The sequence below is a fragment of the Tyto alba genome, unplaced genomic scaffold, assembly GCF_018691265.1.
Source record: "Tyto alba isolate M040663 unplaced genomic scaffold, T.alba_DEE_v4.0 Super-Scaffold_11, whole genome shotgun sequence".
Lineage (NCBI taxonomy): Eukaryota > Metazoa > Chordata > Aves > Strigiformes > Tytonidae > Tyto > Tyto alba.
The window spans coordinates 2,905,001-2,917,994 of record NW_024881273.1 but is presented as its reverse complement, the minus strand read 5'-3'; the positions used below and the strand labels follow the sequence as shown (position 1 = coordinate 2,917,994).

Genomic DNA, 12,994 nt, shown 5'->3' with positions numbered 1-12,994 from the left:
CTCATCATAACTAGGGGACCTGGCTTCTTCTGAAACGCTGTAATTCAAGTGCAATGTAAAGCGTTTTCCTTCTCCTGAAAAACAGCTCCTTTCTTTCTGTACACATCAGCTGTGTGCTTGCAGAAAGAGGCTGCAGCATTTTATATGGTAGCTTCTTTTTTTTTTTTTTTTTTAATTGCAGTTACAAATAAATTATCCCTCAGATGGGGGACTGAGCATCTCTTCTTCCACACAAACATGGTGCTTATGTACAGTGCACACTGTGGCGTTAGCAGTGTAAATAAGCTTCAGTCTTATATTGCACAGATAAGGCACAATGCAAGTTCAGTGTTGTGTGGCAGCCCCGCAATCTCAGGGCTGCCATTCAGACATGCTTTTGGCGTATAAAAAGACAAGAAGCACTTATAAAAAATTTAAAAGAACTAGCTTTCTCCTGCTCCAGCTCCCTATTTCATAATACAACTTTGGAGCTGGTGTGGCTCTTTCACACGGCTATCAGAAGGATTTCATCTGCCACCCCTCCAGTCCGTGGTGGCACTAATCCTTTCCCCCTCATTTAAAAGATAAAAGCTGCTGCCCCCCCCCCCACACACCCCCGAAGCCCCATGCATCACTGCAGTCCTGCAATACCTTTGTCCGACGTCGCTCCCCAAGGATCCCATCCTCCGAGCCGGCAGCAAGGGGCTCACCCCATGGACATCTTCTGTCGTCGCTGGTGGGACAGTTTTGACATGGGAATTGCTCTCTGAAGGGGAATTCTTCAGCTTGGCTCTCGCCATCCTGCGAGCTTTGGCTGCTCCTCCGACTTCCTCCTCTTTCCCCCCTGAACTCTCTCATACATAGCAACCCGCACCGCATTCAGTTTAGAGCTGTCGGCACGTACCACCTCTTTCCTTCTTCTCTCTCCCCATTCGGGGCTGCTCAGTGGAACAATCCTGCCCTGTACATTTATTTTGGTAGTGAGGGGAGTCAAGGCAAACTCTCTGGCCTTGCTGCTGCAACGAATTTGGTGCAAAACGACGGAGAAAGCATCCACAATGCAGAAATCTCGGAAACGGCTTTGTTTAGCAAAATAATGTAATTGCCTTGACCGCCTCCTTAAAAAAAAAAAATGATCGCATTGCTCTTATCACCACAAGCAGGGCAGTTGGCTGAAGGATTATTTTTCCCCCATCCCTGTTTTTCAGTAGCAACGTGAGGGGGAGGGAGCTGTTTTATCTTATTCCTCTGTGTAAGGAGCAGCGTATGGACTGCGTGCCAGGGAATAGCCTCAGCGTGCGCGGCTCGCAGACACAAAGCAGCGGAGCGAAGTCCCCTCCTAAACACACCCGCTGCGAGCAGAGCAGGGAAGAACTCGCTGCTGCTTCCCCGGGGGATGCTGTCAGCTGCAGGGGCTCGGTCCCTGCTCACCTGGCCAGGCTAAAACAGCACCTGGAGAGGTGCACGCTACCCATCCCGGAACAACGCGCCTTTCCCTCTTCAGGTGAGGACAGAAGCTGCTGCTCCTTCAGTGCGTTTGGCATCGATTTCTCAAGAAGTCGATCAGAAAATGGAATTCACTGCGGACAGGGGAGTCCCGATAAACCCGTGAGTCCCCCCAGTGCACAGGTGGGACTGGAAAGGTCGGGGTTGTCCATCCCACCCTCTTCTGGGGCTGCCACCAGTCCCGAGCTGCTCCTGCTCGTGCTTGATGGCAGCCCTCAACGTGGAGCATCTTCAAGGGGATCACGAGGGTTCCACAGCGCGCTGGGCTGGAGCTGCCACCCCAGGGCACAGGGCTCACCACCGCGTACGGGGGGTGGCCCAACACCACCCCACGGCACGTCCCCACAGCATGCCAACATCACCCCATGGCACGCCACCACCACCCCACAGCATTCTAATATCACCCCATGAGAGGCCAACATCACCCCATGACGTGCCGACACCGCCCCAACTGCACACCACCGCTGTCCCACTGCACGCTTTAAATAAATTTACTCACTGATCACCAGAGAGACATCATGACGTGAAAAGCCAATGCAAATAATTAAACTCCACCACAGGATTTCTTTAAAATGAACGTAATATACAAAGACTCAGCGTATGGTCTTCCCAGAGCCTGGGAAAGGACAGCTGGGTGAGGGCTGTCGTTGAGGTAAGGGCAAAAGCCGCCCTGAAATAGGAAATCTGGGATGCAAAGCACTTCAGCTTTCAGAACAAAAAAATGACATTTTCCTCTGGCACCAGCTGCGTGCCCTCGCCACACCGCACCCTTCCACGCCCGCCAGGCTGCCGGAGCACCCAGCACCACCATCCTGGGCAAAAAAAGCCAGTCCTCTCCCTCATCAGTGAGCTGTCAGGCACAAGCTCTGCTCGCTGTTATTCCCCTAAGGTCCATACCAAACCCTGATTTACCCCATGACACAAAGGCAGTCCCTGGTTGCTCTGGGAGGAGAAGCCAGTTTCCTGTTAACCAAACCCTTATTTCCCTACTCAGAGCATTATTTCTTAATGGGATTTCACCATAAGACATACTTTATATCAGGACTTTGAAATGTAAAATGGTTAAAAACCCACAGCCCATTTACTAACGTGCCAGCTTTCAGCATACATTTAATTTCTGCTTTCGCCTCAAAATGATTCATTAGCTCAATGCATTCATTTTCTAACAGAGTAATTCCTTTCTGCTTCATGGTTTGCTTCAGCCTCACCTTCAACTTACTGCTCCATATCTGTTTACTTCAGAGTGTTGTTCTCAAGCCCCAAATATAATTCCTGCTTTTAGCCCTCTGGACTGGACTGTGCCCAGCTCAGGGCCTGATGAATCCTCCTGGACCAGAGGAGCCCCTGGGACTGGGGAAATCATGTGTCTCTTTTAGGGAGCTATTTGCAAACTCTACATTGTAGTGTATTCCTAATTCCAGAAGAACATTAATTTCAAGATTGAGATTAGATGTGAAAAGCGTTTTATGCTTAAATTGTAATCTCAGCACTAATGCCATCAAGCAGCAGCACTGAACAAAAGACGTATTAGGGAAAGACCTCGGGAATTTTAACAGAAAATGGAAAGTCTCCCTTCATACTTTTGCTGTAGCCTTGAGAAATTCAGTTCCCACCTGTAGGGAGCCTCTACATGAAGACGCCTATTTCTGTTAAGCACTTCAACACAAACCAAGATCTGAAAACCAGAAGAGAGGGGAGTGATCCAACGTAGGGTCACGAGCAACTGCAAACAAGGCTGCTGGTTTGAATGGCCATTTCCCTTCCAAGGGAGAAATGAGGTTGCCCGATGCTGAGGAGAACCTCTCCATGGCTGGATAATCCCACAGAGCTTCTCAGACTGCTCAGAGCTGCATTGGGCTGCTGAAGCAGTTCCTCTGCTGACATTTAGTCAGAAAAAATATTCCTCTTTCAGGCAATGCAATGTGTTCCACACTTCACCAAAGGACCTACAGCCCCAGCAGCATCTCTCCCCCCCCAAGCCACCTCCCAGTCACCGAGCGCTGCCGTGTCACTAAGAGCAGCTGAAGGAGAAGTAGTAAAGCAGGAACTCGGAGCAAAGGCAACTCAGAGCTGTCGGGGTCACTGAGCCACCAGCACTGCAGGAAAAGTGTCCTGGTGTTCTCGGCTGGGAGACGGGAAGCCAGGGCACTGATGAGAAAAAAGGAAAAATAAAAGCCCTTGAGCACTGGGTTGTTGGTGGAGTACGTCGCTGTGTGTCAGAGGGTGAAGGGCCACACTGAATGGATAAAGCCACTTTCCTGTAACCCAGCAAGTGAAGGGCTGTTACTCAGGAGAAGACATTTAAGACTAATTGCAGGTCCCTTGTGCTGGCAATGCCCGTTCACGGCTGCTAAACGCTTACCCTGAACTCAGATGATGCGACAGGCAAAATGCATCACCCAGTACATCCAGAACGCTCGTTCTTGGTGGGAAACTGCACGCCCGGAGAAAGAGCCGTGGCTGTAAATGCAACCTGGAGTACAGCTCCACAGGTCTGCTCTGCAGGGACACGCTGCCTGTGTTTCCACCCATGGTACACGGGGAGAGCCACACATCAAACCCCATGTTCATACAGCGCGTTCTCCAAGGGAATCCAGGAGTGAAAATCAGCAAAACACAACCTCAGTAATGTCAAAGTCCGAAGAATTCCTCTGGTCCAGCAATATTTGCCCAGCTAACTGAATGCCAACCATCTGACTGGAAGCCAGGAAATTGATGTTTAATTTTAGTTTGAGAGCCCATTACAAAGTGCTGATTTCTCATTTCAACATCTGCACCATGCAGAGACCACTGCTGTGCTGGGGGCTGGAGAGATGGCTGGGAATTGCTGAGCAGCAGTTGCAGCGGTAATAATATTTCTGAAAACAAGATTTAGAAAGACGTCGATTTTTCATTAGTCTTAACTGAATCCACAGCAACTGCATTGTTAAATATTCTCCTTTTATCCAGGTAGCTTTCAGTCCCAACTGCCAAAACTCCTTTTACGCACCTATTCAGCTTATTAATAAAGCAGGACCTAGTCCCTTATAACTAGTTGATGAATTAGGAAGCAGTTGCATTTTTTTCATGTTCTTCTGGCACACAAATCTCTATTACATTGAGATACAACCCAAAAGTGCTAGCGTGGAAAGCCTTCTGTAAGAAAAGCCAGATTAATATATTTAAAAATCTTGAAAAGTCACCCTGAAAGGCATCGACTATGGAAAGATACTTCCAAAGCCACAAAAAGTAACTTGTGCAGGAGAGCATGCTTTGCTAGAAAACGTCTGTGCTCATGACCATGTCAGCATCTCACAAGAGGCTTTATCAGCCACGGCAGAGCTGCTGCTCTACAGGAGGGGCTACGTTCATACAAATAAAGCAGTAATTCAACGGACCCTGAGCTGAAAAGTCATTAAGGCTCATTGTTATCTCCCTAGCAAACCCCCTGGTTCTGTGTGCCCACTGCCAAGCTGCTCCAGGACAATCACTTTTGTGCTCGGGCTATCACCCGGCTCCCGAGGAGCAGAGCCCTGCACGGCCCCTCCGCGGGCTGCTCCTGCTGCCTTTGCAGGGCAGCCCTGACCCCCCTTTATTTAATGACTCCAAGGAAAAACAAGGTCCCACGCAATTTTATTACCACCACAAACACTTCCTATATTTCAAAATCCCTGCAAATGTAATAGCATGACATTAATGGCTCGGTAAACTTTAGAGCACTACTAATACTTCGACAAATGTTGCAAACCTCTCTGGCCCAGCCATTTGCTTAAGTGTTTTTCAAGAATTGCACACGCACCCGTTTTGCCCTTTAGTCGCCAGGGAATGCCCTACATTGTCACCAGGCATTTTGCAAAATAGCTTTTCAAAAGCTGCCAATGTTGTGAGGTTGCCAAGGCTCATGCACAGCCCTGCAAAAACAACTCCACGCCCCGGCGCGAGGCTCCGACAACCAGGCTACCACTGAGCTGCATCAAGCAGCACTGTTTAGGCACCAGAAGCACCTCCCTTCAACAGAGTTGGCTGGAAATGTCAGTATTTTTGAGGAAATGTAAAGATTTCCTTTTTTTTTTTTTCTGTTGACTAATTGTTCTCTTTTACCCTGGGAAGTTAAAATCACAGAAGACGAAGCTGCTTCTTCCTCACTAGAATATTTTTTCCTCTGACAATTGTTTCAGTAAAATAATAAATTTGGCAAAAAAAAAAAAATTAAAAATGTTGGTGCTTCATCCTCCTTTGAATAGGACTAGGCCCTTCCATCCCTGTGGGGTGTCAGTGCTGCTCCTCCACATAGGGACATGGTGGGAGCACAGACACACGCAGAGACCCCCAAGAACCCTTCGCCTGCTCTCCTGAACAACACACCATGCACAAGAGTGGCCCAAGTAACTCTTTTCCTAACAAGACAGGTCCTTCTGCCCATATTTTTAAATATTGATCAGCACGTGGAGTTGCAGATAATGAAAGGGTTGAGTCCAAAGAATGTCATTTCCTCTTACAGTCAAAAATATGGTACCAAGATGTGGATTACTTCAGATCGCAGAGGTATTAGCATATACAGAAGATGCTTGAGAATCCTCTCTGGACAGCAAGGACGTACGTATTTGTTAATAAAAGTGCTTAGAAAATGCTGTTTGCATTGATCCAGAGTAAATTTTAAATGTTGTCTCCCTCTTCTTTCCATTAGCCTGAAGAGGAAGGTCCGCTCTGGCACGTGGCCACCGTCATGGGAGCAGGATCTCAGCACTCAGCTCCTGTGGAGAGCCAGCAGATCCTTCTCGGAGAGAAGCTGTGCAATGAAAACCAGGGTTTAAAAGACACCGATGATCAAATCCTTCCTGAAGGGGCTGGCGGAAAGCCAGGGATGGATGGTGACTCCTACCTGCTGTTCACAGCGATGTGCATCCAGGTGACCTGGGGCTTCCCAGCAGCTGCTCCCCACGAGAGACGTGGATGCCCCGAGCAGGCAGGTGCTTGGTGCTGTCTGATCACTACTCCACGCCAGGCTAGGGCCAGGCAAGTCCATAACAGCACTTTGCAATTCAAAGTACTTGCAAACACAGTTCCGTTGCGTTCTGTATCTGATAGAGCGCAGCTCCTGCCTTCCCGTCTCCTGCGGCGCCTGCGAGCAGAGGCCCTCAGCAGCAGATTGCCAAAGGTAATGGGAGGATTTCCCAGGACTTCAGTTTTCTTTGAAGCGAATCCATGTCTTGGCATCTCCACAGACAGAGTCAGTAATGGGCTGTAGGCAGCAGGGCAGTGACATAAGAAAGCATCTCGGCGACTCTCCCACCTGCGTTCATGGTGCGCAGAGGCGTTATTATTCACCATGGGCATTACTGTCACACCAAGAGGTCCCAGCCAAAACAAGCCTCCATTTCGCTGGGCTCAGCACAAGAACCCGGCCCTTTTCCCCTGAAAGCCTGCAGTCTGAAGAGGGCCAAGGTGCAAGAGAGGGATGTAGAGCAGGACAGAGAAGGAGGGGGAAAAGCCCAACCCTCAGTGACTTTGCAAGAACTTGTAAGAGGTAATGGCCTCCTTGAGCCCTCCAGCTACGAAACTAGAAACAGTAATTATTTCAGTGGAATTTCTCCATGCACTGCACAGAGCACACTGAGACCCAGAGGACATTCAGAAGCTGGGAGAGTCTTCCCAAGCAACAGGGCTTTGAGCAGCTGGAGAGGCGAAGTGCAGAGGGAGCAATACCCAGGGGGTTTGGGCAACAGCTGCTCTCTGCAGCGCCTGCTCGCCAAGATCTAGGACACCAGTAAGTCAATACTGTGCCCTGATCTTGCCTCTGCTTTCACTGGTTTCTGCTCCCTCCACACGCTGCCTTGGCAGGGTTAATGCCTTTGCACCACAGGCACTGACGAGTTCCCCAAGAAGCTGTCAGATGGATCTACACCACTGTGAGTTCTCCTTTGTATCTAGGACTCTTTCCTGACATTTGTCTTTAAAAAGCAACACCATTCATATGAAAAGTTGATTAATTCCACTTGTTATAATTATTCTCACAAATAAAATCCAGCTATTCCCCTCCTATGAACATGAGGAATAATGGTCCTTACCCTTTGCGGTAAAGCATTTCAGTTCCAGGGGTGAGAAGCTCTGTACCAAGCACTAAGTGTTATTATTAAACTGTCATTAAAAGCATTTCAGGAAAAGTTCACAAACTGCAGGGATTTCTGTCATCACAGCGGCTGGCTGGGACGGCAATTGGGCTGCGCGGTTACTGCCAAAGCCACAGCCGTGCTGAAGATCTGTCTCCATTCAGGAGAATTCACTGGAGCACGTCTTCTGCAGACAAAGCCACCAATGCAGCCACGTCCACCTTTGGAAGGGTGTCATCTCCAAGGATCACCCTGATGTCCCATCTCCCACCACGGTGGGCTTGGGGGGCAGCTCCATCCCCCAGTGCACTTCTGAGGGTGCTGGGCACCACAGCAAACCAAAGAAACCCAAGAGGAGAGAGCCTGGAGCGGGGGAACACCAATATTCACCAACACCATCACACAGCTGCGGAAATCTCTGGCCAACCGGCGCCGCACCAGACACTCCAAGGCACCTGGAAGATTTGCATGACACAGGCAGAAATTAACTGGCTGCGTTTTAATTCCTTGCTTCCCCTATTTAGTCTTGGCCGCTGAATCAGGCAACACAACAGCACCTGGCAGCAGCTCACTGCCTCGCCCAGCCTCTCCTCAGCAGAGTTTGGGAGACTTCTCTAATAAACCTGGAGTTTCAGGGAAGAAGGGACATTTTAGAAAGCACGGAGGAGAGCATATTTAGCAGCAGCAGGAGCTGGAAACAGAAGGAAGCCTTTGAAGAGCTGGGCTAACAGAGAGAGATGGAAAAATTATGTAAAGTAAGAAAATCCATACAGATCTTGAAGGCAGGCTGCAAGCCCAGAGCAGGGGCAGTGTGTCTGATGCTAGAAGAGCCTTTGATTGCTCTCCTCTTCCCTTAGTTCTCTGCGCTAACATTTCAAATGTTAACAATTTCAAAACGTTAGCGTTTAGACAAGGGGAGAGCATCTCCCTCGCAGATCCAGGACTTCAGAAACTGCCCAGTTGTAGGCAGAGGTGCCAGGCAGCTCCCCCTCTACCCAGTGCAACGAGCAGCACCCAGGCCAGCCCCAGCACCGACTGCCGGGGGGCTCGGCCAGTCCCCCCACGGCTGCGCCCTGCTCCCCACGGGCTTGTTTGCACGTCCCCTCTCGGCCAGCCCAGAGGAGGGACAGCAGGTCCCCTTCACCAAGTAACTCCCCAACTACCCGGAGAGTTGGCGAGAGCCATTATGTAACTGCAACGCAAGAGCCCGGCGCGCTGAATCCCAGAACTGTCATCGCAGCCTTTGCAAACCCATTTTTACCTCTCTAAGTGTGGCTCATCAGCGACGAACATGAAAGCTGCAAACCCAGTATGTTAACTTGGGACTGCTTAGCAGGGGGAAGAAGAAATAGAGCAGACGCAAGCAGACGCTGAACAAATATCCTTACAAAGCCACGATGCCTCCCGACAAGTTTCTTGTTTCTGTAGTGCATTTTACATGCTTACAAGCAGAGCAATGAGACCCTGAAGCTTTACAGTGACTCGTAATGTGTTCCCACTTCTTAACAAAGCTGATAACAGGTTAAAATGGACAGAGGAAAAAGGGAAGGTATCTGTACACCTGTCACAGCTGCTCAAGCCAGCGAGGAAATTAAAAGCCCTTGGGTAAAACCTAAATATATATATCTGCAAGGGAAGCATGAAAAGTCTCCAGTCAGAGCAAAGTAATCAGGCACGGCTGAGTCACTTTTCCAGGTGAGCACATAACGGGGTCACTATCTGCTTCCCAAGATTTAATGAGACCAGCGCCGGGGTCCTCACCCAGGCGGAGCTGGCAGCCTGCACTGGCGGGGCCGGGCAGCGCTTTCCAGAGCATGAGTCAGCCCCGGCTCTGCGCAGGGAGGCAGAGCAATGCGGTGAGCAGGGAGGAAGGCAGCGATGCTCAGAGAAGGTGGCAGGGCAGGAGCCAAACCCAGCCAGGAGGAGCAAGGGGGGCTCCTGGGCTCCCCCAGGCACAGGGCTTGGGGCTGGCGGAGCCGCTTCCCGGGGACGAGCGGGCTGGGTGACTGCCCTCCGCTGCCAGTAGCTGCAATTTGTTGCCTCCCAGCTGTAATGATCTTTGCGCTATAAATGTTTATTACTCTGAGCACTTATGCAGTGCTTTTCCCCCGTGAATCTGGAAACACCCTGTAAACACCCCCGGGTACCGCTCGCCATACCCGCAGGAGGAGCAGGGACGGAGAGGTCCCCGCACCCACGCTGCCGGCTGGGAGGAGGCAATAAACCCATCTCGCGGGGCGTAATTACCGCGACAGTTCTCTAACTTCCCTCCAGCCTTCCCAAGAGATGGAGCCCTGTGGGTCCCCTCCAAGGCCAGGACCTTTCTCCTCCTGCTCTCCGGCAGACGGCTGAGCCAAGACCTGGAGAAAGGAGAGGGATGCTCTGAGCATCCTCAGCCAGCAGCAGGACGGGCGTCAGCAGCGTGCTCACCCCCAGCTCCTGCGGCACACCGTCCAGTAACGCTCCGCTCCAGGGGACACCCAGCTCCCCGGGGGACTCATCCCAGCTCTTCCCAGTGGATGCGACAGCCAGCAAGGGCTGAAAAGGTGCCCTGTGCCTCCCCCCCCCCACGCAGCCTCTGGCGAGCCCTTCGAGCGCTCGCTATTTCCAGCCCAGCAGCAAAGTGCCTTCAGGAGCCGGTGACGTTCCGGAGAGAGACGCGCTCCGGGGTTTCATGAGCCGGGAGGCACAGGCAGCTCGCTCGCTGCTGCAAAACACCTCGCAGAGCTCCCCGGCAGAGCTCGCCAGGAAGCGGTTGCACAGAGACTTCCAAAATGCCAAAGTGATTCCTACTTCGCAGTTTTAAAGGACTCTGAGCCTTTTTTTACGTGACATTTTTGCGGCGACCTTGTTACTAAAGTATTAAAATTAATGATCTGTTAAACTGCAGGGCAGTGTTTGCTTTTTAAACGTCTCTAAGAGTTTCTGCTTCAAATGTGGAGAATTTTAGCATCTAAAAACCCTCTTAAAACTTAATTTCCTTGGATATTTTTCATTTTTTTAAAAAGATGAATCTTCCAAGGAGAAACATAGGCTTTGGGGCTTTCCACCAGCTCTGCCAACTGTGTCTCACGGTAATAAAATTTTCTCCCCTCTCCAGGGTCACTGGATCATGCTAGGTACCATTTGCTATACATTTCCCATTTCTGTCACCGTTCATTTTGTAATACATTATATAAGACAGAGAAAATGGCAAGTCCATATAAAGAGAAATTCACAATACGCTGCAGAAATGAAGCATGAACTCCATGGAGTCTATGACAGCCTCATCATGGTGTGTGGGAAGGACTAGAACAAGGGGTTGTACCAGACCATTGATCTTCAAGTACGTTTCTTATTTTAACTTCAAAAGAGAAAAATTTGCTTACCAATCAATAGTGTGCTGTAGCTGAAAGTTCTGCCATGAGCTCGGAGTTCCTGCCAGCCAGGGGATGTGCAATGCCCAAGTCAAAGCTCATGCTGTGCCCAGGTGCCGTCGGGGACCTGACAAACAGGGTCTCCCTGCTTATACATTCAGCCAAAAGCAGGAGTCAGCACCAAGACATTGAAAGGAAAAAGAAAGGTTTCTTGTGTAATGCTTGGGCCATCCAAACCGCCACCACGAACAAGCCCCGTGTTCCTAAAAGCCTTCAACACAGCAGTTACGCGATGGTGAAGGTCGTTTACAGTGTCGGGTATTGACCCACTTTGTGTGTTCTCAAATAAAGGAGTAAGGTGTGCAGATGAGTGTGTTAAACACCATGTCCCTGATGTAAGAGGTTTCAGGGGCCTCTTCTGCTAAAAAAAAAAACAAAACAAAACAAAACAAAAAACCCTGAAACTCTCCTCAAAGAAGATGAGAACTGGTGTACATGTGCAAGAGCTGCGCTGCCTTCTGCCGAGCACGCCTGGTCAAGAGCAAAAGTTGAACTAAAGCCACGGATAGGGATGTTAAGTCAAGTTATTATACACCGTTGGTCTTATCTGCCTGTCAGCTTCTGGTTCAACTCCCATGACCAAATCATCTGCTAGGAAGGGAGTATCTTCTCCAGGAGTCAGTCTGACAGCAGATGCTATTTCACGGATGCCGGGTCTCAACTGCCTCATACATTTACAGTAAAAGGCACACTTCAAAAAAAATGTCTTGGTCTGCTCTCATCTCTCATATAAAAACATGCACAAATAAAAAGGAATAGGCTCCAATTTTTTACACAGCCTCTCCTTAAAGACTGAAGTACAAACACCATCCTCTCCATTTATATTCATTTTGGCTAGGCAGAAGCTTTTAGGAAGAAAGATTGTTTAATAAACAGACATTTATAACAAGTGTCTGAGCTTGCAGCCTCATCATCTGGAAAAGAGTCCATTAAACCAAGTGAGAAACTCTCTGATCATTAAGGTTGTTCAATGGGATCAAGATTAAATTATACCATGACTGTGTTGATATCTGCACCAGCAGGTTCAGCTGTGCTCCTTTCTCTCCCTAAGATCTGGTAGTGGGAAGCAGGGCAGCTTAGAAGGGAAAAAAAGGCCTTAGAAGGTGGGATAATTGTTCCAGCTCTCAAAAGCTGCTCCAGAAAAGCAGCCATCAGGCCCCAGAGCAGATCTCGGTGCTCTCCTGCGCTCAGTAACACACACTGGATCAGCAGCACCCACTGTGCCTCTCGTGAATCGTCCTCCTTCGAAAGGAAACGGGGGATCACACCAGCACATAAAAAAGCACCCACAATGCTGGAAAAGGGCACAGGACTCATTCAGACATGCCTTTCATCTCAGCCTTTCATAATTCCCTGCAACCGAGACGGACGCCCCCCCCCCCCCTTTGCCTTCTCCGTCCCGCTAAAAGCCCGATCCACATCCCCCTCACTTGCTCCCTCTGGAGCGGGGCAGTCCCTCGGCAGCTGGGTGACACCCAGCGACAGCAAAGCAATCCCTGGGGGGACAAACACCGCCTTCCCTCGGCAGGGCAAAGCCATGCCCGGCCTAGTGCCCGCTGCTTCAGCGCGCTTGCATGCAGAACAGATTTTGCCCCTCACACCCAAAGCTGGGGCAACGCGCATCGCCGGCTTCTCTTGGAAAAACCTGCACGTCGCAAACAAAGCAGAAGACATTCTCCCTCCTCTACGGAGCAGTACAGGACTTCCTCCGGCAGCACAGCCTTGCTATGCAAACGATGGCTTTGGATTTACTTAATTAACTTTTTTGGCTTAACCTGCTGCACAGCTCTGCCAGCTGGGACTCCGTGGCTGTATAGGGCACGGCCCTGGGTGTTGGAAAGCAAGCTTTGGCGTTTGATAGCTTTTTCATAGCTGTGGAGGGGGGTTTTAACTCACATCATTGGGAAGACATCCGTCCTTCATACATGCGCAATGTGTTTTGCACACGTCTGTAAGAAGAAATATTTGTATTGCTGAACCCTGGAAGGCTGAACATTTCTTAGC

General features: G+C 49.9%; 1 protein-coding gene across 12 annotated transcripts in view; it reads right to left on the bottom strand.

The window, feature by feature from the left end:
• Positions 1 to 12,994, bottom strand: part of KCNT1 (potassium sodium-activated channel subfamily T member 1) — an 86,554-nt gene that overhangs the window by 43,493 nt on the left and 30,067 nt on the right. Inside the window, exon 1 of one of the 12 annotated variants that reach the window (XM_042786768.1) lies at positions 631 to 1,137. The exons of 9 other annotated variants lie outside the window; for them this stretch is intronic. In XM_042786768.1, the coding sequence (XP_042642702.1) occupies positions 631 to 779 (149 nt within the window). In that variant the 5' untranslated portion in view covers positions 780 to 1,137. Of the gene's footprint in view, positions 1 to 630; positions 1,138 to 12,994 lie in introns of those variants that run through there. 2 more of the 12 variants (XM_042786772.1, XM_042786770.1) reach the window with 2 other exon arrangements.